The sequence below is a fragment of the Entelurus aequoreus genome, linkage group LG18 (assembly GCF_033978785.1).
Source record: "Entelurus aequoreus isolate RoL-2023_Sb linkage group LG18, RoL_Eaeq_v1.1, whole genome shotgun sequence".
NCBI lineage: Eukaryota > Metazoa > Chordata > Actinopteri > Syngnathiformes > Syngnathidae > Entelurus > Entelurus aequoreus.
In genome coordinates, this window is record NC_084748.1 from 28,738,055 (window position 1) to 28,765,792 (window position 27,738).

A 27,738-nucleotide genomic window follows, 5' to 3' on the forward strand; every position below is an offset into this window, starting at 1 on the left:
AATAATTACATACAAAATAGTAATTAATGAAAATGTTAGTGGACCAGCAGCCTATACAATCATGTGTGCTTCAGGGACTGTGTCCCTTGCAGATGTGTTGTCTATGTTGTGGGAACCAGAATATTGGTAGCAGAAAGAAATAACCCCTTTTGTGTGAGTGGGTGTGGATGAGTGTGCATGGTGGAGGTTGTTTGGGTTGATGCACTGATTGAAAGTGTATCTTGTGTTTTTTCTATTTAGATTTAATTTTTTTTTTTTAATTAAAAAAAAAAAAAAAAAAAAAAAATTTTTTTTTAATTTTTTTTTTTAGAACAGGCCCGCGGGCGACTCATCTGGTCCTTACAGGTGACCTGGTGCCCGCGGGCACCGCGTTGGTGACCCCTGCTGTAGATGAACACGCTACACTGCACTCTATAAGGGCCTGTCCTCACAAGTTTGTTTCGAGTGGAAAAAACAAATGGGTCTGCACAGTGTCGTATCAAGAATGAGTCACGTCCAGGCGAAAACGATCACTGGCTGACAATGTTGTGATACAATGCCTCGCCACAAGTGTCGATGTGAGCAGACGCAGACCAGAGTCGTGTATAAAGAGAGTATGGCCAACTATGTCACGATCTGTTAGGCCAGGCCATTCTTTGTTTAGTTTTTGGGTGTTTTTTCCTGTGTTTTTGGTTCACTTCCTTTCTTGTGCTCTTATTATGTTTGTGTTGTTCCTGCACTGGCTTCATCACCTGGGGGTGATTAGTATTTATGTTTTTCACCTGCTGCTAATCATCACCTGGGCAGTATTTAAGCCAGTCACATTTCATTGTCGGTGTGGGATCATTGCGTATGGATGTTTGGAGTCACCAGCACGGTTAGTGGACACTTAAATCTTGCTTAATTATTTTTGTTTGTTATTAGCTCTCTGTCAGCTGCTTTTTTTTTTAATGCACAGCGTCCCTGTGTTTTTCTGTGCATTACCCCGCTGCACTCCAGTTTGTATTTTGGACCTTTGGACATTAAAGACTTCTTAAGCTGCAAACTGCCTGCGGTCTCCTGCTTTTTCGAGATCACGACCTCCACTAAGAAGAGCATTCTTAACACATTGTATGTCTCACATGTATTATTCTAAGTAAGGTTGTACGGTATACCCGTATTAGTATAGTACCGCGATACTAATTAACCATATTCGGTACTATACTGCCTTTAAAAAGTATAATTCCTGCAGGACAAGGAATAGCTAAACATGCTTCACTACACACCGTAGCTCACCTGCGTCACAATGTAAACAAACGCCATGGGTGGCTCTACACTTGACATCGACTGTAATGATACCAAGTAAAGGAGTGTATCTAGTTGATACTACTATGATTACATTCATACATGTGTATATATATATATATATATATATATATATATATATATATATATGTCTTGGTTGGGGTCGGCTGGGTCTAGTCCCCGCAACTATCGTGGCACCTCGGTGCGTTGCATGGTATTCTGCGGTGTTGCATGGCAGCCAGCTGCTGGGGTAGTGACCTTGTTTGTCGGTGTGTCTGTGTTCTCCTCCTTCTTTCCCCCTTTTTAATTTTATTTTTTTGTATTTTTTTTCTCTCTCTTTCCTCAGTGGAGGATCCGCCGGCCAATTGCTGGGGGGGGGTCTCTGCAGGTGGGGCTAGTGGTTCTCGTGGCCCCATGCTGGGTGGTCCTGCTGCTGCAGACTACAGTTGGGCGGCCTGGGGCGGGCCCTGCCGTGCTCTCCTAGGGGGTGTTGGACTCGTGGGGGCCCGGTTATTTAAAAGACGGTCTTCCTGTCTGACTGTGGGGGGGTTTCTGGGCCCTCCCGGTGCGGGGTGTCCCTGGATTCCCCGGGGCGGGGTGTCCCTGGGCCCCTGGGGAAGGGCGTCCCTGGGTTCCTCAGGGCGGGGCGTTTCGTCTTTCTGCCCGTGTGGGTTATGGTCTCTTACCCTCTCTTGGGGCTGGCTGTCTCCTGCTTCTACCATGCCTTGTCCTCTGCTGTAGGCACCATGGGCCCGGTCGCTGGCCGGCTTGCCTGCGTAATGCCGGTGGTCCTTTGTTCCTGGGTACCGCACCTGCTGTTTTGGGTTGGGCTCTCTGGGTGGCTGGGGCCGTACTTTGCCTCCCGCACATACTGGGAGATGAATAGATGGTACATACCAACACACACATACGCACATACACACAATCATTCATACATATATGCATACATACGAACATTCATTCATACATACATTACAAACGCACGCGCACACATAGGTTCTTACGAAAACTGGGTAAAACACGGCACACTGATAAAGCTTAACTTATTTTTATTATAACAATGTACAAGGTTAACATAGTTGGCTTCTCTTTCTTCCCCTCCATTTATCTGCTTTCTTTCTTAATTTAAGTTATCATAACATATATGTATTGTTGCATTTGAAACAATTGTATTGTTAATAATAGAGGTAATTATTATTCATTATCAATAATGCTATTTCTATTGGTATTTGTATTGTTCCATTTGTAACGCAATAATGTTCATTGTCATTTCTGTGTTATTAATATTTACTTCACTAACTGATTCTTTGCTCTCACTTTTCGTATCATATTTGTACATATTGTATTTGCTGATGTTGTTGTTGTTATTGTTTCTCAGTCTTATCCCCCGCTTTTCCACGCAAATTCCTCCTGTTTTCCTTTTTTTCTTCTTTCAATCCCCTCCTGCTCCGGTTCGGCTGCGCCAAACATTAAATAAATCCTGTTACTAAAGTCAAATACAAATAAGGCAACGAGAGAAGTATCCCACGCTTCTCTTTTGTAAAGTAAATGTGTACAGCAGATATACATCAACAATATAATTTGTCTGAGTGGCTGGACAGGACAAAAATAAATAAATACATAAATGAATAAATAAACAAAAATAATAATAAATATGTTTCTTAACTAAACTGTGAATAGAATTAAAATGCAAATGAAAATACATCTTCACTACTTTAGTCATAATTTTTGCGCTTAAGAAACTTCTCTCTGACGTTAGCTCCAGACTTCTGTTTGTTTGATATTGTTATTACTGCCACAAGTGGTGGAAAAGTGTACTGCAGCCATACGGACCACTGCTGAGAAACACATTTTTTGGTGGACCTATGGCAGTGGTTCTTAACCTTGTTGGAGGTACCGAACCCCACCAGTTTCATATGCGCATTCACCGAACCCTTCTTTAGTGAAAAATAAAACCTTTTTTTTTTTTCAAATTAAAAAAAAAGTTATGTTTTTTTACTGGTGCTCAAAATGAACCGAGCATTAACATCACCTTGTTCAAAGAACAAAACCAACACAATGCATGAACTCACAACAGGTTACACACCTTACACACATTACCATGAATTGATTAACGTGGACCCCGACTTAAACAAGTTGAAAAACTTATTTGTGTGTTACCATTTAGTGGTCAATTGTACGGAATATGTACTGTACTGTGTAAACTGTACTGTTTCATATAATGTATTCTCTTCCTTTGCAATCTGCTAGTAAAAGTTTCAATCGATCAATCAAACAACCTGTAAATCAGATGGAAAATTAGAGGGAACATTGTTTGGGGGTATCCATAATACGCTGATAGGGAGTTTTTATTTACACGATAAGTCGGATGTGTCTTTACCTCCGTGGTGGAGGCTCCGTCGAACCCCTGAGGCCGACTCACCGAACCCAGGTTAAGAACCACTGATCTATGGTGAAGTGAATTACATTTATATAGCCCTTTTTCTCCAGAGAATCTAAGCGCTTTACATAGTGTAACTCATTATTTACATCTTTAAGCTACATTTAAACCAGTGTGGGTTGCACTGGGGGCAGGTGGATAAAGTGTCCTGCCTAAGGACACATTGGCAGTGACTAGGCTGGCGGAAGTGGATATCAAACCTGGAACCCCCAAGTTGCTGGCACAGCCGCTCTACCAACCGAGCCACGCTACCCCATTGTTAAAGAACAATGGGTTAGTAGAAATCTAATAGTAGTCTAGGTTAGGGATGATACTCGAAACCGGTTTTCCCGGTTGTTTGATAAGAAAAGAACCGAGTCCTCGGACTCGAATCCCTTTTTGAGAACCGGTACCCGTTATCGAGACCACTATAGTAAAGGAAAAGAGTTGATTCTTTATTCGAATCCCGTCCCAACCAGAAATGCTCCGTGGGACATCACAATAAATGACGTCACGTAGCTCAGTCATTAGGCGCAGATAGCGAAAGCATGAAAACAATGGACGGGAAAAAGCGCTCCAAGGTGTAATAAAGTTCAGAACAAAAGCTATAATCCATCGAATAACTTTACTGAGAGATTTTAGCAGGGTAAAACACATGACGAACACTTTTACGACCAACCGGAAACATAGCAACGCACCTCCTTTACGGCAGCTGTCGCAACATTCTTAAAACAACCGCAGCACATACATATATATATATACAACATATCTCCCTTTTTTAACTTTTGTTTTTCTTTCCTTGTAAACAAAACAAAATCACACTGTAGATGTGTTGTCGGTCTAATTATAAATAATGCAGACGAGGCGTGTTGGCTGAGTTCTTGACGTTTACTTTCACAGCGTGGCAACATGCAACACTTTTCGGGGCTACCGCGCATGCTCGTAACTCCCGTTGCATGCTGGGTAGTGTAGTTGTCATATTATCTAGCTCATAACATTTTTCCCCCATAAAGAAATAATGTTAACTCAATAAAGTGTATTTCTTTTTTTAGCTTTAACTTTTCATTTATTAGCATTGTAAACACATTTGCAAATAACTTTTCTCTTCATAGAATGTTCTTTCAATAAAGAAATAAAGTGCAAAAATGTCAAAGCATCATAATAAACAGTTATGTCAAATAGCAGCAGAAGTGCACTTTTTGGAGAGCTGTATTATTTTCAGTTTTGTGCCCAAGGGACTGATTTTATTTAACACTATATTATTATTTATACACCTATAGTGATCACAGAGACAGGTTGTTTTTGTGTTACTGTATATATTTGTTTCTCTGAAAAATCCCACTTAATATACTTTGGGTAACAACAGTCAATATTTATTTATTTTATTTTATTTTTTTAGGTGGGTAACAGTCAATATTTATTCATTTATTAGATTTTATTTTTTTATTATATAATAAAAGTGAGCTTTTGTTAAACCAAATATTGTGTTTTTTTCCATATACAACAACCTATCTGGACTCGATAAGAGAATCGAAAAGGAATCGGTTCGATAAGAGGATTCGATAATAGGCTCGAACTCGATAATTCCTTATCAAACATCATCCCTAGTCTAGGTAGCTAAGTAGCTAAATAGTTTAGTAGGCTTGTTAGTAGCTAAATATAAAAGTACACTACCGTTCAAAAGTTTGGGGTCACCCAAACAATTTTGTGGAATAGCCTTTATTTCTAAGAACAAGAATAGACTGTCGAATTTCAGATGAAACTTCTCCTTTTCTGGCCATTTTGAGCGTTTAATTGACCCCACAAATGTGATGCTCCAGAAACTGAATCTGCTCAAAGGAAGGTCAGTTTTGTAGCTTCTGTAACGAGCTAAACTGTTTTCAGATGTGTGAACATGATTGCACAAGGGTTTTCTAATCATCAATTAGCCTTCTGAGCCAATGAGCAAACACATTGTACCATTAGAACACTGGAGTGATAGTTGCTGGAAATGGGCCTCTATACACCTATGTAGATATTGCACCAAAAACCAGACATTTGCAGCTAGAATAGTCATTTACCACATTAGCAATGTATAGAGTGTATTTCTTTAAAGTTAAGACTAGTTTAAAGTTATCTTCATTGAAAAGTACAGTGCTTTTCCTTCAAAAATAAGGACATTTCAATGTGACCCCAAACTTTTGAACGGTAGTGTATGTTACCTTGTAGGCAGGCAAGTTGATAGCTAAAAATGTTGATAGATATGTACTCGGGCGTGGTAACTTTAGTGGCTGAACAGGTATGCAGATTGACAGGTCGGCGTCTTGCCTTGAAGATAGCCGAATAGGTACTGTAGGTATGTGGGTGTGTTAGCTTGAAAGATAAAGTTAAAGATGGACGTAGAGCTCACGCTGAGGGACAGTGCTGACTTCAGCTTGTCCGAAGGAGCATCTTCCAAACATTTTGAGCTTCTAGATGTCATCAGAGTACATCTTTCTTTCTCCAGATGTCTCCCAGTACCACTGTGGAATGTTCCAAGCTGTCTTTCTAATGTAAGCGTCACGCTCTTTACCTTCCCACTGAAGTGCCGTGTTTATACAACACACTGAGGGGACGAGGGGGGAGGCTACTTACAGACACACTTCAGAGCTTACGAAAAGTAGCGGCCAGGCCTCGAGTCTCCCTCGGAGGGAGGAGGCACGGGGGTCGAGTTCTAAGAGAAAGAAAGAGGTTCCCCTCTGGTGAGCGTGCAGAGGCTCAGAGCCGTCTGTAGAATTCCTGCGGGGTCAGGACGACATGGAAAGGTGCAACGTGAGCCTGAAAACTGAAACCGCATTTAGCCATAGCCCGAAAGCCACCATGCAAACATTACCATCAAGTCTACAACGGGGCCAACGTCAGCACTATTTAACCATCATAATAAATGACAATATAATTATTTTAATGAAACATAGAGAATCAAAATAATATAGTGTTCAAATATAAAATTCATAGTATTAAAAAAGAGGTCAAAACACTACACGAAAAAAGTAATGTTTACAGGTAGTTATACTAAAGGAAAAAAAGTCACAATAGTCCATCCATCCATCCATCCATCTTCTTCCGCTTATCCGAGGTCGGGTCGCGGGGGCAGCAGCCTAAGCAGGGAAACCCAGACTTCCCTCTCCCCAGCCACTTCGTCCAGCTCTTCCTGGGGGATCCCGAGGCGTTCCCAGGCCAGCCGGGAGACATAGTCTACCCAACGTGTCCTGGGTCTTCCCCGTGGCCTCCTACCGGTCGGACGTGCCCTAAACACCTCCCTAGGGAGGCGTTCGGGGTGGCATCCTGACCAGATGCCCGAACCACCTCATCTGGCTCCTCTGTCACAATAGCAACAAGTCAAATTTTTGTATGGAAAAGTGGGGTAACACTTTAGTATGGGGAACATATTCACCATTAATTAGTTGCTTATTAACATGCAAATTAGTAACATATTGGCTATTAATTAGTCATTATTAAGTACTTATTAATGCCTTATTCTGCATGGACTTATTATGGCCCTAACCCTAACTTCCTTGTTGATGTCTCAAGAAGGGTAGAAATACAAGAAAACACACACTCACACACTCACACACATACCTGTTATCATTTAGAATGGGGACCGAGTTTTTGATCATCACTTGTGGGGACCACCCTTTCTACAGGTTGTGGAGGCATAAAAAAATGAGGTAAAATGGCCACTGCCCAGTTAGCTCATACACGTCTTTAAATCTCTGGATTGATGAAGTAATGTGCTGATCATTCTTACTGGGGACCCTGGGGAAAAAGAGTTAATATGGTTCATGGGGACCAAATTTAATTAACTTTGCATAATTCACACAAATTTGTACGTGACTACTGAGGACCATTTAAAACAAAAAAACTTCAAATTAAATAAGACATGATCCTCAGCATACAGCACTACAGCTGTCCTCTTATAGGAAGTTTCACCACTTAAATGTACCAACTACAGCTGAGGGGGCTGCTGTGCAAATGTCTCACACTCAAACTAACCAGTAAACATGTTTTATGGGCCGAAGCTTAAAAATCACTTAGGCATCTTCAGAATGGATCTGACTATCAATTAAAAAGGTTTCCCTTAAAGGGGACCTGTTTTTTCGTCCCCATACCGTCAGAGGTCCCCTAAAGGTGACTGTGTAAACAGAGTGATGTCCCCATTAAGTAAGTATGGCCAGAACACACACACACACACACACACACACACACACACACACACACACACACACACACACACACACACACACACACACACACACTCACACACTCACACACTTCTTCACCTTGTCGCTCTTTACTTCCTTCATGGCCTTATTAACTCCATGATTGGGCAGCTTTAGTTGTCATGGTGCCCTGACACCCCCCTCTCACCACTTATGAGCTGACCCCCTTCAGTCCAAGCTGGGAGCAAGGGGGGGGCAAATTGGGGAGACTTCATTTCGTCCCCCCCCCCCACCCCCCCCCGCCCCTCCAAAAAAAAAAAAAACTTAATTAAATTGCTGGGGCAGCGAGTCAGGAATGTTTGCCTTCCTCTCAGATCTGTCTGCACCTTTCTTTGCTTTTCTCAGCCCATGAGCAGACTACACTGGCTGGACACAGCATTAGGTACACCTGCACCGTCTTTTCCGGGTCAAGTTAGAAATACATGGCGGTAGACGACCACGACGTACCGCGCAGGGCATCTTTCGTGTCGGCTTCAGTGGATGCAATTGCAAATCAAATAGAAGTGTAGTTTATTGAGTATCATTTTTACACAGTTATGAGGAAGAACCCTATTGATTTTGAATTGTATAGGAAATAGACACTGACACAGGTTAAAGGTCAGCAATGGATTTCAACTCATCCCTTACTCAAAAATTTCTTCACCAAGTACCACCTCAGAAAAATCTTAATTCTCCAAGTACCACCATGATGACCAACATTGAAATACAGTAGCACAGTGGGCCTAAGTATTCATTAAAAACCAGGCAGAGGTTTTATTTAACAAGAATGTTCAATATTTTTGGCACACAATTTGAACAGTAACACTGTGTTGGACTACAGGAAAATCAAACACTGCGCTTTAATCAAGTGATTCTTTGACATACCACTAGATGGTACACCTGCTACAATATGAGAATCCCTGCCCTACTGTGATTATTTATCAATTCTTCTTAGCTATGATCATCAAGAACCCTATTGTTTTTTGTTTTTTTTTAAAGACATACTATACGTGCGAAAAATATTTAAAATCAGGACAGGTTACCTTATTCCGTATCTTTACCAGTCATATTTTTCCATATTACTTTTGTCTTCTTTATAGTCTTTGAGTAATACATCTTATACGTCATATATGCCAAATCAAGAACTCTACTGATTTTAAAAGACAACCCAGCCAAGAGTTAAAAGGTAAAAGCAGTACATGTTCCTCAATAACTCGCAATCGTCAGCAATCGTTAAAGAAGCAGTTATTTTTTAAATCAAGAATCCTATTGATTTTGAATGAGGTCAGGGGTGACTGTTAACTCATTTTGCTGCTGATATTTTTTTTAACCTCGTCAATGGTAGTTAGCAGAGTAATAATAGTTATAGATGTCAAATCAAGAAACCTGTTACTTTTGAGTTATAACCTGCCAAAGTTTACATTTCCAGTGCCTGTCTAATTTCTTCACAGAAATCAAATTAGAACACTATTGCTTTTAGTCATATCCTAGTAAAAAGGTGAAATGTTTTCTTCTTTTACAGTCTTTGTCGCTGTTGTGAGGTTCTTTGCTGCATGATTATTATTATTAGGAGAATCAGGAACACTATTGATTTTGAAAGACGGACTGGCCAAGAAGTCAGAGGTCAAATCAATACAATGTCATATTTTTCCCCATAGATTTTTTTAAGTCTTTGTTGGGTAATTGTTATCAGTCAAATACAGGACCCTATTGATTTTGAGTGATATCCTAACAAAGAGCCTAAAGATCAAATGAGAGCACGCTCCTTCATCACCTATCTTTATAAGTGTCGTTTTTCTATTTAACTCCTCCAACAAATGAGGAAATGTTAAATCAAGAACTCTATTGGTTTTGAAAGGTAATTGAACCAATAGGTCAAGTACTTGTTCCACATTGCGTGTCTTTGCTGTCATATTTTTTCCAAACAGCCGTTGTTGATGTGTGGAGTTATTATTACTATGAGCACAATCAAGAACTCTATTGCTTTTGAAAGCTACCGTAAGGGGAAAAATGGAATGTTCTTCATCACCTCTACACTAATTACTCACTGAATCGTCGTCAAACGTCAAATAACTATTGTGTCAAATGAAGTACGCTATTGATTTTGAGTGATATCCTAACAAAGACGCTAAAGATCAAATGAGAGCACTCTCCTTTATCACCTATCTTTATAAGTGTCAGTATTCTCCTAAACTCATCCAACGTATGAGGAAATGTTAAATCAAGAACTCTATTGGTTTTGAAAGGTAACTGAGCCAATAGGTCAAGTACTTGTTCCACATTGCGTGTCTATACTGTCATATCTTTCCAAACACCCGTTGTTGTTGTGTGGGTTGTATTATTATTACTATGAGCACAATCAAGAACTCTATTGCTTTTGAAACCTACCCGAGGGGGGAAAAATGGAATGTTCTTCATCACCTCAACACTAATTACTCACTGAATCGTCGTCAAACGTCAAATAACTACTGTGTCAAATGAAGAACTCTATTGATTTTGAATGAGTCGTAATCAATAAGCCGCAGTATTGTAGGTGTTCATATAGCCTGACTGTCCTTGACGTGAAACGTGTGGAACCCACGCTAGGTTACAAAACACACAAATATACAACACACTGTTGTCTATGAGTGAGGGGGGACGAGTGGATCGTTCCGCGTGGACCTGCAGCCAATCACGCACACGTTCGAGGCCACCAATGAGAGCCGCCGTGGAAGAGACGGCGAGATCATTAAAATGAGGCAACAATTGACTAAACCTATTTCCACGCACCGCTTTAAACACTGGTAGCTTACCTTTGACACCGCCATGCACAACACAATCCCAAGAGTCCACGAACTTTGTATCCACTTTGCGCGCGCACCCACTCAAGTTGACGGCTCGCGTCCACGCAGAGACAAACTTCCACGACGTGCGCGTGTCTTCGCTCCAAACTACGGCACTGGTCTGCTCGTGCCTCTGCACCCAGGAGGAATTCACTTGGAGGAGGAGGAGGCGGGAGGGGGCGGAGTCTACCTGCAATCTCTGCGTGGGTTTAAAATCAATAGGGTTCTTGATTTGCCAGAGTAATATTTGTTGTTGAAGAGTCCTTAGGACTATTGTGGTGAACATGCTGCCCCTTGACACTATAAATCATGACGATGAAGCTCAAAAATCAATAGTGTTCTTGATTGTTGACAATTTAGTGGAAAAAATGCCTTTTGACTAATGACTTTTTTTGGCAAATACGTCACTTAAAATGAATAGACTTCTTGATTTGCCAGAGTAATATTTGTTGTTGAAGAGTCCATGGGACTATTGTGGTGAACATGCTGCCCCTTGACATTATAAATCATAATGATGATGCTCAAAAATCAATAGCGTTCTTGATTGTTGACAATTTAGTGGAAAAAATGCCTTTTGACTAATGACTTTTTTGGCAAATACGTCACTTAAAATGAATAGACTTCTTGATTTGCCAGAGTAATATTTGTTGTTGAAGAGTCCATGGGACTATTGTGGTGAACATGCTGCCCCTTGACATTATAAATCATAACGACGATGCTAAAAAATCAACAGCGTTCTTGATTGTTGACAATTTAGTGGAAAAAATGCCTTTTGACTACTGACTTTTTTGGCAAATACATCACTTAAAATCAATAAAGTTCTTGATTTGCCGGAGTAATATTTGTTTTAAGGTTATGGAAGAGTCCATGGGACTATTGTGGTGAACATGCTGCCCCTTGACATTATAAATCATAATTACGATGCTCAAAAATCCATATCGTTCTTGATTGTTGACAATTCAGTGGAAAAAATGCCTTTTGACTACTGACTTTTTTGGCAAATAGGTCACTTAAAATCAATAAGGTTCTCGATTTGCCAGAGTAATATTTATTTTAAGGTTTTTGAAGAGTCCTTGGGACTATTGTGGTGAACATGCTGCCCCTTGACACTATAAATCATAAAGACGATGCTCAAAAATCAATAGTGCTCTTGATTGTTGACAATTTAGTGGAAAAAATGCCTTTTGACTACTGACTTTTTCGGAAAATACGTCACTTAAAATCAATAGGCTTCTTGATTTGCCAGAGTAATATTTGTTTTAAGGTTATTGAAGGGTCCTCGGGGCTAATGTGGTGAACATGCTGCCCCTTGACACTATAAATAATGAGGATGATGGTCAAAAATCAATAGCGCTCTTGATTATTGACAATTTAGTGGGAAAAATGCCTTTTGACTAATGACTTTTTTTGCAAATACGTCACTTAAAATCAATAGGGTTCTTGATTTGCCGGAGTAATATTTGTTTTAAGGTTACTGAAGAGTCCTTGGGACTATTGTGGTGAACACGCTGCCACAATAAATCATAAGGATGATGCTCAACAATCAGTAGTGTTCTTGATTGTTGACAATTTAGTGGAAAACATGCCTTTAGACCACTGACATTTGGGCAAATAAGTCACTTAAAATCAATAGGGTTCTTGATTTGCCAGAGTAATATTTGTTTTAAGGTTATTGAAGGGTCCTCGGGGCTAATGTGAACATGCTGCTCCTTGACACTATAAATCATGACGATGCTCAAAAATCAATAGCGTTCTTGATTGTTGACAATTTAGTGGAAAAAAATGCTATTTGACTACTGACTTTTTTGGCAAACACGTTACTTAAAATCAATAGGCTTCTTGATTTGCCAGAGTAATATTTGTTTTAAGGTTATTGAAGAGTCTTTGGGACTATTGTGGTGAACATGATGCCCCTGACATTATAAATAATGACGATGATGCTCAAAAATCAATAGTGTTCTTGATTGTTTAGTGGAAAAAATGCCTTTTGACTAATGACTTTTTGGCAAATACGTCACTTAAAATCAATAGGGTTCTTGGTTTGCCAGAGTAATATTTGTTTTAAGGTTGTTGAAGAATCCTTGGGGCTATTGTGGTGAACTTGACTCTATAAATCATAACGATGATGCTCAAAAATCAGTAGTTTTCTTAATTGTTGACAATTTGGTGGAAAAAATGCCTTTTGACCACTGACTTTTTGGCAAATACGTCACTTAAAATCAATAGGCTTCTTGATTTGCCAGAGTAATATTTGTTTTAAGGTTATTGAAGACTCCTCGGGGCTATTGTGGTGAACATGCTGCCCCTTGACACTATAAATCATAACGACGATACTCAAAAATCAATAGTGTTCTTGATTGTTGACAATTTAGTGGAAAAAATGCCTTTTGACTAATGACTTTTTTGGCAAATACGTCACTTAAAATCAATAGTGGTCGTGATTTCACCAGGCAATATTTCTTTGAAGTTTGTCAACGTTTTCTATGGAACAATCAGGGGAGTACTATTGAGGTGATGGATGAACATGTTGTCGTTTGACTCTTGACAAATATGCCAATTAAAATCAATAGGGTTCTTGATTTGCCAGAGTAATATTTGTTTTAAGGTTATTGAAGAGTCCTTGAGACTATTGTGGTGAACATGCCACAATAAATCATAAGGATGATGCTCAAAAATCAATAGTGTTCTTGATTGTTGACAATTTAGTGGAAAAAATTCATTTTTACTATTGAAAAACAATAGTGTTCTTGATTCGACCCAAACAATGTTTCTTTGAAGTTTGTGGTTGATTGGGTGGAAAAAAGGTGGCAAGCACTATTCAAGTTATAGAGGGACATGTTGTGATTAGACCTTTTGGCAAATGTGTCGCTTAAAATCAATAGTGTTCTTGAGTAGGCAGGACAATCATTTGTTGAAGAGTCAATGACACATTTAGACTGGTATGAGTGAGGTTTCGATGGCCTCTTGACTTTTGACCTTTTGTAGATGTCCACCAAAATGATTAGTGTTCTTGATTTGGCATAGAAATTGTTGTGTATCAGAGAAGGGAAGGAGGCGACAACCAGGGCAGGACAGGTTTACAAGGTTTATTTGAAACCTTTGATGAATACGTGGCGTGTGTATGCTACTCAAAGTGAGTGAGTGTTGACTATGTGTAAAATTAATAATGTAAATGTTACCAAGGGTTGTTGTCTGTAAATGTTGGTTGTATCTTTCGTCGTTATCCAAGGGGAAAGGCGAAGAGGCAGTTCGTGGACAGGCAAGTGGTCGTGGGCAAGAGCAGGGCAGCGTGGTCTAGGTCCGAGCAGGGAGGTCGTGGATCGAGGAGGGCAGTTAAAAATCCGGATGGGTGTCGAGTGACAAGGCACGATCACGGAGGTCAGGAGAGTCACTGTGGAAATACAAAGGGCATGAACCAGGGGGAAAACACGGAGAGAAAGCAAAACAAGGACGAGGAAATCACTGGGAAAGGAATGCCAGACGTGATGCTTACTGGAAGGTTAGCGACGTTCTGGCAAAGGTTCCTTGGGTCCGCTGGTCTTTATGCCGCTCCCCCTCGTCAGGTCCAGGTGCTCTGATGACTGATTGCTTGCAGGCTTGTTGCTGTGTGGGCGTGTTGTGCTCAGCGCGAGCAGAGGTGTGTCTGAGTGTGCTGCCAGCAGAGGGGTTAACAGAAGTGCCTGCAGAGGAAACGTGGGTTCGACTCCGCGTCATGACAGTACCCCCCCCCCCCCCCCTTATGCGAGGCCTCCGACGAGCGCCGGGGAGCATCAGGATTGGCACGGTAGAAATCCTCTAGAAGTGAGGGATCGGCAAGGTAGGAGGCTGGCACCCAAGATCTGTCTTCAGGTCCATATCCCTCCCAGTCGACCAAATAAACGAGCCCCCTACCTTGTCGACGGACCCTGAGGATCTCCTTAACCGACCAAACCTGATCTCCATTGGGTAAGAACCTAGAGGGTGGGGGGGCAGGGACAGGAGGGGACAGAGCGCTCTCCGCTACCGGTTTAATCTGGGAAACATGGACCACTGGATGCCGCTTGACCGAGGGTGGGAGAGCCAATTTAACTGATACAGGATTTATGATAGACATGATGGAGAACGGACCAACATAACGTGGAGCCAATTTCTTAGAAGGTACCTGGAGGCTGAGGTCCTTAGTGAGAAGCATAACTTGTTGTCCTGGTTTATAGGACGGAGCTGGAATGCGATGACGGTTGGCGTTGCGACACATTTTCTCGGATGCTCTTTCCAAAGCTGCACGAGCGGCTCCCTACACCCTCTGACACCGTCTAATATGAGCTCTAGTAGACGGTACAGCGATCTCCAGTTCTTGTTGGGGAAACAAAGGGTGTTGATAACCTAATGAGCACTCAAATGGAGACATACCGGCAGCGGAGCTCTTCAAGGAGTTATAGGAAAACTCCACCCATGGCAGAAACTTGCTCCAGGATGTGGGTTGACGACTGGCAACACATCGGAGCATGGTCTCCAATCTTTGATTCGCTCTCTCGGCCTGCCCGTTGCTTTGGGGATGATATCCCGATGTGAGGCTGACCGAGGCCCCGATTCCCTTGCAGAAAGCTCTCCATACTTGCGACGTAAACTGAGGGCCTCGGTCAGAAACGATATCCACCGGAATACCACGCTGCTTGACGACGTGAAGTGTGAGGAGGTCAGAAGTCTCTGAAGCAGTAGGTAACTTGCGCAGCGGAATGAAATGGGCTGCTTTGGAGAAACGATCAACAATTGTAAGGATCGTGGTGTTACCTCTGGAAGCTGGAAATCCCGTGACAAAATCCAGGGCAATGTGCGACCAAGGACGGGCAGGAATGGAGAGAGGGCGAAGAAGACCAGCAGGAGGCCTGTGTGACGTCTTACTGCGGGCACAAGTTGAACAAGCAGCGATAAACTCCCGAGTGTCCTTGGCAATGGATGGCCACCAAAAACGTCTTCGCAGCAGTGATAGGGTTCGTTGAAAGCCAGGATGGCATGAGAACAGGCTTGAGTGCCCCCAATCCAGGACCCTGGGTCGTAGCTCCCGATGGACGAACAGTCTGTTGGGAGGTCCACCTCCCGGTCCTGGATTGGAATGCAGTGCAGACTTAACCAGGTCCTCCACTTTCCAAGTTACCATCCCTATGATGCAAGTGGGAGGAAGGATGGGTTCTGCCACTGCCGGACCGGTAGGTTCTTTCAGAAATAGCCGAGACAGTGCGTCAGCCTTAGTGTTCTTGGACCCAGGTCTGAAAGAAAGCACGTAATTGAAGCGAGAGAAAAATTGCTGCCACTTTGCCTGGCGATTGTTGATACTCTTGGCAGCTCGGATGTGTAGGAGGTTGCTGTGGTCGGTAAGGATCTGAAACTGGTGTCTAGCTCCTTCCAACCAGTGTCTCCATTCCACCAGGGCCTCATGGACCGCCAGTAATTCTCTATTCCCAGCATCATAATTCCGTTCGGCCGTGGTCAGGCGCCTGGAGAAAAAAGCAACAGGGTGAACCAAATTGTCATTCTTTGACCGTTGAGAGAGAATAGCCCCAATCCCCGAGTCTGAGGCGTCAACCTCCACCAAAAAAGCAGTATCTAAGTCGGGATGGACTAGAATGGGGGCAGAAACAAAACGCTCCTTTAACTCCTCGAAGGCCTTCCTCGCCAAAAGAGTCCACACAAAAGGAACGTTTGTAGACGTGAGTGAATGGAGTGGTGCCGCAACTCTACTGAAGTCTTGAATGAATCGGCGGTAGAAGCCAGCGAAGCCGAGGAACCTCCGAAGTTCCGTCCTAGTAGTGGGTTGCGGCCACTTCACCACGGCCTCCACCTTCTTCGGGTCTGGCCTTATGTGACCCTTTTCAACCACGAATCCGAGGAACTCCACCGAAGAGGAGTGGAAGCAGCACTTTTCAGCCTTAACAAATAGACAGTTTTCCAAAAGACGTTGCAGGACAAGTCGAACATGTTTCTGGTGATCAGAGAGGTTATGGGAGAAAATTAGAATATCATCGAGGTATACTACCACGAATTGGTCCAGCATGTCCCGAAGAATGTCATTGACAAGAGTTTGAAAAACTGCAGGTGCGTTGGTGAGTCCAAAAGGCATCACCCGATACTCATAATGCCCCATATGAGTGTTGAAAGCCGTCTTCCACTCGTCCCCCTCTTTGATCCGGACCAGGTGATAGGCGACTAGGCGGTAAAGTAGCGTTAGGGAGTAACTCGATGGCACAATCATAAGGTCTATGAGGGGGTAGTCCCAGGGCACGTACCTTGCTGAAGACCTCGGCTAAGTCATGGTAGCAAGCTGGAACCAGAGATAGATCTACTTGGGGAGTCGTGGTAGTGGAATGGTAGACCGGATGAGATGCTGATCCAAGACAGTTGGCCATGCAGGGTGTGCTCCATGCCAGAATTTTGCCGGAAGACCAAGAGATATGAGGGTTGTGGTGACGAAGCCAAGATCTTCCAAGTACCAGCGGGGCTACCGGAGCTTCCAGCACCCATAAACTAATGGCCTCTCTGTGATTTCCAGAAATGGTCATGGAAAGGGGCTCAGTGCGGTAATTGATGGGGCCCAATGGCCGTCCATCCAGGGCCTGTGCTGGCAGCGTCTTGTCCAGAGAGATCAGGGGAATGCCCATCTGCCGGGCGAACTTGTAGTCCAAAAGACTTTCATCAGCTCCAGAGTCCATAAATGCCTGTACTTGAATGCTCCTCTGGTCCCAGGCCAGAATAGCGGGTAGCAGTATGTCGGGGTTTTCCTCATTACGGGGAAATAAAGTATGGCTCACCAGGACTGCCATTGAGGTAGTTCTCTGGTTTCGTTCTGCTGCTCGCTCACAAAGTCTTAAGTCAAATTGGAGGGCTAGTTCGATGAGGTCCTTGCAGGAAGTAGGTCTGTCTCTCAGTAGACCGTCCTTAATCTCGTCAGAGAGGCCGCGGCGGAATGCGCTTTGGAGCGCCCGGTCCCCCCAACCGCTGTCCGCCGCCAGGGTCCGGAATTCCAGGGTATAGGCTGCCACGGAACGTGAACCCTGCGAAATGGAGTGTAGACGTCCAGCCGCGTCCCCCCCATCCTTGGGGTGATCAAAGACAGCTCGAAATTCTGTACGGAACGCAGAATAGTCGGCGTTGAGCCCAATGGTCCTGTCGACTGCAGCAGTAGCCCACTTGAGAGCCGGGCCGGAAAGTAAGGAGAAAATAAATGCAATCTTGGCGCCGTCTGAGGAATAACGGGAGGGCTGGTGCCGAAAAATGAGGTCACATTGTACCAAAAACCCTCTACAAAGTTCAAAGTCCCCTTCAAAAGGGTTTAGGGCTGGCAATCCTGGGCTCTCGTTCCAGAATGCTGTATTCGGGTCCAGGAACTGGAGAAGCACGTGGAGGTACCACCGGTCCAGAACTGGCCCCGGGGCACATGTTGTCCAGCTTGGAATAAAGTCTGGTAAAAGCTCTCTCAAGATGATCCTCAAGGGCAGTAAACCGAACCTGGTGTTCGCTAACGACGGAGCTAAGGATAGCTAGGTCGGAAGATATGGCTATCTGGGCCTGGGGCTTGCTGCTGTCGCCTGGTTCCGACATGTTGGCCAGAACGTACTGTTGTGTATCAGAGAAGGGAAGGAGGCGACAACCAGGGCAGGACTGAGGTTTACAAGGTTTATTTGAAACCTTTGATGAATACGTGGCGTGTGTATGCTACTCAAAGTGAGTGAGTGTTGACTATGTGTAAAATTAATAATGTAAATGTTACCAAGGGTTGTTGTCTGTAAATGTTGGTTGTATCTTTCGTCGTTATCCAAGGGGAAAGGCGAAGAGGCAGTTCGTGGACAGGCAAGTGGTCGTGGGCAAGAGCAGGGCAGCGTGGTCTAGGTCCGAGCAGGGAGGTCGTGGATCGAGGAGGGCAGTTAGAAATCCGGATGGGTGTCGAGTGACAAGGCGAGTGATGGGTCCGGCAACACCGATGCATCTGCGCATGCGTCGAGCTCATAGAGCGATACCCTGTGTCGGTGCGCGTATCGCTTTTAGAAAGTCACGTGACCGAACACGAGCTGTTTTGGTCACGTGACCGCTCATGAGCTGTTCTGGTCACGTGACCGCTCATGAACTGTATCGCACTGACGCCTGCGCGCCAAACTGTGTTTATTAGGAAGCGGCGCAATGCGTGTTGTTGACGAACACCATTAGGGCCGCTTGTTGTCACTGTCACTCAAAGTTGCATTTCAAAATTACACAGAATAAATGTGTTTATTTTGTTTAGAATTCAGATGGGTTTGATTTGGTGCGCGGCATATATTGGCTGTGCGGCGCACGGTGTGCGCGGAGGACGCTTGAGCACTGCGCAATTGCGCAGGCGCGCACCTTAGAGGGAATGTTGCTCACAGGGCACAGAGGCGTCAGTGCGATACAGTTCGCGTATCGGTCACGTGAACAAAGCAGCTCATGATCGGTCACGTGACTTTCTAAAAGCGGTACGCGCACCGACACAGGGTTTCGCTCTATGAGCTCGACGCATGCGCCGATGCATCTGTGTTGTAGGACACATCACTACTGTTACTAGAGAAGGTACAGGAATGACGGCGTGGCGAAGTTGGTAGCGTGGCCGTGCCAGCAATCGGTTACTGGGGTTCAATCCCCACCTTCTACCATCCTAGTCATGATACATGTTCACATTATTTGACCGTATCTAAAAAAGATAAAAATATATTTTTATTTAAATGAAGATATGAAATAATCCTAAATGAAATACAATGACTTGGTTTATATTATTGTATATACTAGGTCATAAAATCAGTGTCAGTTGAGTCGGTCCATAGGTTGCCTGTAGGGATTTTTAATGTCCAGCAGATGTCAGTATTTAGTGACACAGTATCGACACAGTATCAATACAGTTTTGCAATGTGTCGAAACGCTTCATGAGGCCTCATCAACCCATCACTAGACAAGGCACGATCACGGAGGTCAGGAGAGTCACTGTGGAAATACAAAGGGCATGAACCAGGGGGAAAACACGGAGAGAAAGCAAAACAAGGACGAGGAAATCACTGGGAAAGGAATGCCAGACGTGATGCTTACTGGAAGGTTAGCGACGTTCTGGCAAAGGTTCCTTGGGTCCGCTGGTCTTTATGCCGCTCCCCCTCGTCAGGTCCAGGTGCTCTGATGACTGATTGCTTGCAGGCTTGTTGCTGTGTGGGCGTGTTGTGCTCAGCGCGAGCAGAGGTGTGTCTGAGTGTGCTGCCAGCAGAGGGGGTAACAGAAGTGCCTGCAGAGGAAACGTGGGTTCGACTCCGCGTCATGACAGAAATATTTCTTTGACGAGTCTTAAAGACTATGGAGGTGAACATGCTGACATTAGACATCGTTATAAAGATCCATCCATCCATCCATTTTCTACCGCTTGTCCCTTTTTGGGGTCGCGGGGGTGCTGGAGCCTATCTCAGATGACACTCGAAAATCAATAGTGTTCTTGATTTGACCTGCCTAAATTTCTTTGAAGTTTGTCAGTGAATCACTGAAAAAAGTACTTTTGATGGAGGAACATTGTTGGCAAATATGTCACTTATTTGACATATTTGCCAAATAAGTGACAATTTAATAGTGTTCTTGAATTGGCAGTGCAATCATTTTCTGAGGAGTTCTTGGCACAATTAGACTGGTACTTGTAAGGTTTGGATGGCCACTTGACCTTTGACATCTTTGTGACGATGTCGCTCAAAATGGATAGTGTTCTTGATTTGGCAGAGTAATATTTCCATGAAGTTTGTTGAAGATTCCCTAGAAACTAGTGAGACGATTTTGATGTTTTACCTTCGACCCCTTTGATAAGATGGCTCCTCAAAACCCAAAATGATTGATTTGAGCAAACAATATTTCTTTGAAGTTTGCTTACTGCGGGGGTGAGGAACATGCTGTCATTTGACATTTGACCTCTTTGCTAGGGTGTCTTTCAAAAGCAACAGAATTGTCAATTGTCCATCGGATGACAAATATGTGAAAAATACGATCATCAAAAATGTGCAGTGTTTCACCTTCTCTTCAAAATCAATAAGGTTCTAGTTTTGACATGGAAACAAGGTTTAAGGAAGAGTAAGTAAAACATTTTTACTATGGCGTTCAAAATCAATAGGATGTTTGCTTCAAGTAAATCAATTTATTTGATACCAAAATATTACAAGTTGGCAAATGATCAGATAGACTTTATTAATACAGTATTCAGCGACATTGAAAAAAATGCAGAAGACGCACACACACACACACACACACACAAACGCACGCACGCGCGCACGCACACACACACACACACACACACACGCACACAATCACGCACACACGCAGGTATGATTCTTCCCATGAAAGGTTGACACTGATGTGTGCCATTGTAAAGCAACAGAGCAAACAGCGCTTGTTTGTTTTCTCACTTTCCTGTTAAATGTTCCTCTTTCTCAACATAGCCACACACAAATACACACACACACACACACACACACACGCACACACACACACACACACAAACACACACACACATATATATATATATATATATATATATATATATATATATATATATATATATATGTATATATATATATATATATATATATATATATATACATATATATATATATATATATATATATATATATATATATATATATATATATATATATATATATATATATATACATATATATATATATACATATATATATATATATATATATATATATATATATATATATATATATATATATATATATATATATATATATATACATATACATATACATATACACATATACATATGTATGTATATATATATATACCGGTATACATATACATATGTATGTATATATACATATATATCCTGTACAAAATATAAACACAAGACTTGTTTTTGCTCCAATTTTTCATGAGTTGAACTCAAATATCTAAAACTATATACACTAAATACCTATTCCTTTCAAATAATGTTCACAAATATGTCTAAATCTGTGTTAGTGAGCAGTTCTTCTTTGCCGAGATAATCCATCCCACCTCACACGTGTGGCATATCAAGATGCTGATTAAACAGTATGATTATTAAACAGGTGTGCCTTATGCTGCCCACTACAAAAAGCCACTCTGAAATGTGCAGTTTTATCACACAGCACAATGCCACAGATGTCGCAAGTTTTGAGGGAGCGTGCAGTTGGCATGCTGACTGCAGCAGTTGAATGTTCATTTCTCTACCATAAGCCGTCTCCAAAGGCGTTTCAGAGGATTTGGCAGTACATCCTACCAGCCTCACAACCACAGACTACATGTAACCACACCAGCCCAGGACCTCCACATCCAGCAGGTGCACCTCCATGATCGTCTGAGATCAGCCACCCGGACAGCTGCTGCAAAAATTGGTTTGAACAACCATAGAATATCTGCACAAACTGTGAGAAACCGTCTCAGGGAAGCTCATCTGCATGCTCGTCGTCCTCATTGGGGTCTTGACCACTTCATCGTAGTAACCGACTTGAGTGGGCAAAGGCTCACATTCGATGGCGTCTGACACATTGGAGATTTGTACAAGACAATGTAAACGATACAAAAACGATTTTTTTAGAGGCCGTACAATATGTTTGGGTTATGTGTGGTAGAAGGGAGATTTACTGTAGTTTTTACTGTAATTCACTGTGTTTACAAATAAATAACAATTTTAGTTGTAGTCAAACTCTGGCTCACCACATTTTTTATATGGCCCGTGAAAGCCTGGAAATAATACATAATTGATTTTTATTCCTAAAAGTATTTGTTCTTTTAGTTTTGACAGAACATGTGCATGTACTACAATTATATGTATTTTGAACTTTAATGTTATCTATATTATCTATATTGATAATATTATCTATATATTAGCAACCACCGATATTAATATTATATATTCAAAACACTTTTTGTTAGAATAAAAGAAATGCTTAAATGTCTGCTTGTCACCCTGATTTATGGTTTCAAAGCAAGTTATCCATCAATTTGTACATACAAATACAGTATATAATCATCAAACACATAGACAATTGTCATACTGTAATATCATTAGGCGAATATAGAGTAATATTCATATTTATTCACTGTTACAAGCGGCCCTCTGAGGGCAGCAATAACTAATGTGGCCCCTAGGGAAAACAAATTTGACGTGAACAAGCTTTTGAAATATTTGAATATGCAATGCTAATCAATGCCTTTGTCAATTCAAATTTACTGTAAACAAGTTTTGCTGTTTTTACGTTTTTCCTTTTTTTTTTCTTTTTACACCATAGCTGAAACTGTTAAAAACATACTTAAAACAGTCCTTGTACTGTAAGTAAAGGGGTTCTGATTTTGACTGGTTGACCCTGAAACAGATTGATTTTTCATGTTAGCAGTCTGGAAGGGATTCCAATGTATTAATAAGCGCTATGATCTTCTAATATAATAATACTGCAAATTTTGGTATCAGTCCGATACCAATGAATTGTAAGGCCCGTATTGTTGATATCAATACCCACATTTTTACTTTTTAATTGTTCATTGTTGGTTTTTTGTGATTTTGCCTTCAATTTCTATATACTGTATACGTCAATGTAACAATATCAACACAATTTTATAAAAATCAACTTTTATTACATGTGTGTTTGAGACAAATACAGTGGTACCTCAACTTGAAAATGAGCCAATTTAAGAGTGTTTTGAGATAAGAGCTGTCTCTCAGCTATGTTAAATATTTTAAGTTGCAGGTAGAAATTTGAGTTACAAGCATCCATGCCATTAGTTGGCGTAGCAAATCAGATAGTAAACCCTGTAAGACCCACCCAAAACATCTAGTCTTACTTGCTAGCATTAGCTTATAGCTAAAATCAATATAACTTTGTTTTCCAAGCATGGGAAGGAAGAAAGTGAGTGTGAAGTTAAAGTTAAAGTACCACTGATTGTCACACACACACTAGGTGCGGTGAAATTACCCTCTGCATTTGACCCATCCCCTTGTTCCACCCCCTGGGAGGTGAGGGGAGCAGTGAGCAGCAGCGGTGGCCGCGCTCCAGAATCATTTTGGTGATTTAACCCCCAATTCCAGCCCTTGATGCTGAGTGCCAAGCAGGGAAGTAATGGGTCCCATTTTTATAGTCTTTAATATGACTCGGCCGGGGTTTGAACTCACGACCTACCGATCCCAGGGCGAACACTCTTAAAGGAAGAAGAAATAATCAAAAACATGACCAAGCGTGTAGCCGATTTGGGGAAGCAGTTTCAGCCTCGCACTGCTTGTCTGCACCATGCTGAAGCAGAATGAGTCGATAAAGTCAGCCAAAGACGTTAAGATAATATCTAAAAAGCGGACATTTATCCATGAAATAATGGGAGAGCTGCTGATGGTGTGTTTGACGGAGAACAGCTCGAAGGAGATACCATAGAAGTCCACTTGCCCAGGTCAATGCTGTACATTATTAAGTTTCTTAATAAAGCTACCGTAGCTGTTTGTAGTACATTCTATTGTATTGTTTTTATATTTGTATATATGCAATACAATACAATATCGCATCTAAAACAAACATATCCAAAATGTGTTTTTATTTTTAAAAGGCATGCTATATGTGAAACGCACCAATTGAAATTAATGGATTTCAATTCCTTTCAATGGGTGACGCTGATTTAAGATACAACTGTTTTGAGTTAAGAGCTCGTAAGTTGAGGTATTACTGTAATAGATACAGTAAATAGATAGATAGATAGATAGATAGATAGATAGATAGATAGATAGATAGATAGATAGATAGATAGATAGATAGATAGATAGATAGATAGATAGATAGATAGATAGATAGATAGATAGATAGATAGATAGATAGATAGATAGATAGATAGATAGATAGTACTTTATTGATTCCTTCAGGAGAGTTCCCTCAGGAAAATTACAATTCCAGCAGCAATGTACAGAATTGAGATCAAATTTAAAAAGTAAAAAGTAAATAATGGGGGTATAAATGGAAACAAAATAGAAAAATATTACAATAAGAATAAAAAAAAAAAAGCAACAATGAGAATAAAAATATAACAGTAAAATAAGAATATAACAAGAGAAACTAGACAGTAGTGACCATGTTATGAAAAAGTATTGCACTGTTATTGTTTTGCATCCCATGTCATCCTAGTACCCCCCTCCCCCCCAGAGAGGAGTTGTACAGTCTAATGGCGTGTGGGACAGAGGAGTTTTTTAGTCTATTAGTCCTGCACTTGGGATGAAGCAGTCTAGCACTGAACAGGCTCCTCTGGCTACTGACAACGGTATGCAGAGGGTAACTGGCATCATCCAGGATGCTCACTAGTTTTTCCACAGTCCTCTTCTCTGCCACCGTCACCAGTAAGTCCAGTTTTATTCTGATCGTAGAACCGGCCCGCCTGGTCAGTTTCTCCAGTCTGGAGCTGTCCTTCTTAGATGTACTGCCCCCCCAGCACACTACCATGTAGTACAGAACACTGGCAACCACAGACTGGTAGTACACCCACAAGAGTTTTTTACAGATGTCCACAGTGCAAAATCTACTGCTCTTGGATTTTGGCCCCCAATGCCCTCCTATGTCCAAGGGCCTATCCCTAGGTCTTATCACACTATTATAGAGCCAATAAAGATATTTGGTATTGATATGATGGGTGGATCCGCCAACCCCTACTTTGAACTGCAATATTTTCCCATTGTACTTGTATAGAGAGCAAACCCCTGCTAATAGTAGTAGTAGAAGTCATACAACAGCTCCCACAAGTCACAACATGTCTGACTGACCATAAGACGGATAGTAAACTGCTGAGGGTTGGAGTGTGACAAGTGTACATATACTGGCATTCCTGATCGTGCAGCACGGGCCCATTGTCGACTTTTAACGTCTCCGTTGGCAGCTCGTTGGCGGCCGAGGTGTCAGGCGTAAGTGCACCTGCAGATGCTTTCCCAAGACTGTAAAAATACACCTGCCTAAAATAGGAACACTGCTGGAACTACAAGCTGAGCCAACGATATGATGATATTTACTGTGTGCAGTCAATGAATGGCTCATAATGAACAAGTAGGCAACTACTCAAAACTCAAAACTAAGCCATTGGTTCTGTTGCTGCTGTGTTGTGCAATATGCTTCTTAATAATCTAGTCAAAGAAAGCTATCGTCATCAAATGAAAAGTTAGATTGACATTATCGCTTGCTTCTACAAACCCAAAACCAGTGAAGTTGGCACGTTGTGTAAATCTTAAATAAAAACAGAATACAATGATTTGCTAATCCTTTTCAACCTATATTCAATTGAATAGACTGCAAAGACAAGATACTTAACGTTCGAACTGAGAAACTTTGTTATTTTTTGCAAATATTAGCTCATTTGGAATTGGATGCCTGCAACATGTTTCAAAAAAGCTGGCACAAGTGACAAAAAAGACTGACAAAGTTGAGGAATGCTCATCAAACACTTATTTGGAACATCCCATTGGTGATTAGGCTAATTGGGAACAGGTGGGTGCCATGATTGGGTATAAAAGCAGCTTCTATGCTCAGTCATTCACAAACAGGGATGGGGCGAGGGTCACCACTTTGTCAACAAATGTGTGAGCAAATTGTCGAACAGTTTAAGAACAATATTTCTCAATGAGCTACTGCGAGGAATTTAAGGATTTCACCATCTACAGTCCGTAATATCATCAAAAGGTACAGAGAATCTGGAGAAATCACTGCACGTAACATTGAATGCCTGTGCATCAATGCATGTGCATCAACCAGCGACATCAGTGTGTAAAGGATATCACCACATGGGCTCAAGAACACTTCAGAAACCCACTGTCAGTAACTACAGTCGGTCGCTACATCTGTAAGTGCAAGTTAAAACTCTACTATGCAAAGCGAAAGCCATTTATCAACAACACCCAGAAACGCCACCGGCTTCGCTGGGCCCGAGCTCATCTAAGATGGACTGATGCAAAGTGGAAAAGTGTTCTGTGGTCTGACGAGTCCACATTTCAAATTGTTTTTGGAAACTGTGGACGTCGTGTCCTCCGGACCAAAGAGGTAAAGAACCATCCAGACTGTTATAGGCGCAAAGTTCAAAAGCCAGCATCTGTGATGGTAAGGGGGTGTATTATTGCCCAAGGCATGGGTAACTTATACATCTGTGAATTTTTGACAATTGGCGTATTGGAGACTTGCGGACGAAGCCATGACCCTTCATCGTCTCACTCAAAGAGAGAGGAAATGACTTGTTTCTATCGAAAGAGCGTGACTTTTCTCTTTCAGAGCACTCCCAAACGTCAGCCTCAAAGGAATGTAAACAGGGCTAGAAGAGGAAGTGTTCATGCGTGTATCTGTGTACTGTACACAGCTGCTGTTTACACTTGTGTGTTTGTTTCACACCACTCTCAGGTCCTGATAACACAGACAAAAACACACAAAATAGGTTTAAAAATGTTGTGGAAAAATAACATTTGATAGTTGAATATTAAACATTTAAGAAGAATAAGAAAAATGAAACAGAATAAATAAATATGGGGAAAAAGAAGAAGAAGAAAAAGAAAGGTAAAGGCATAAATAAATGTCATTATTTTAAGAATTTTTTTTAATCAAAAATGTATAAGAGTTTAATATAAATTAGATAGTGCCTTATTCATTTATAATCTATTTACTGTATGATTTACTGTTAGAAAACAAAAGTTGGAAAATACACAATCTCTGTGGTTTTGTTATTCTATATGTTTTTTTTTTGCAGTTAATACTTTTGCAATAAATTGGTACTGATTAAAAATACAACAACTTTTTAAAAGAAATACATTTGTTTGAAATTAAAGGCCTACTGAAACCCACTACTACCGACCACGCAGTCTGATAGTTTATATATCAATGATGAAATCTTAACATTGCAACACATGCCAATACGGCCGGGTTAACTTATAAAGTGACATTTAAAATTTCCCGGGAAATATCCGGCTGAAACATCGCGGTATGATGACGTATGCGCGTGACGAAGTCAGTTTAACGGAAGTTATGGT

At 41.7% G+C, this 27,738-nt stretch overlaps 1 protein-coding gene across 1 annotated transcript in view; it reads right to left on the reverse strand.

Annotated features, from left to right (window-relative positions):
• LOC133633986 (vasorin-like) overlaps positions 1–10,847 on the reverse strand; it is a 36,548-nt gene extending 25,701 nt beyond the window's left edge. The window contains exon 1 of the mRNA XM_062026855.1: positions 10,692–10,847. Within this exon, the coding sequence (XP_061882839.1) occupies positions 10,692–10,706 (15 nt within the window). The 5' untranslated portion in view covers positions 10,707–10,847. The remainder of the gene's footprint in view (positions 1–10,691) is intronic.
• Between the last annotated feature and the right edge of the window lie 16,891 nt (positions 10,848–27,738).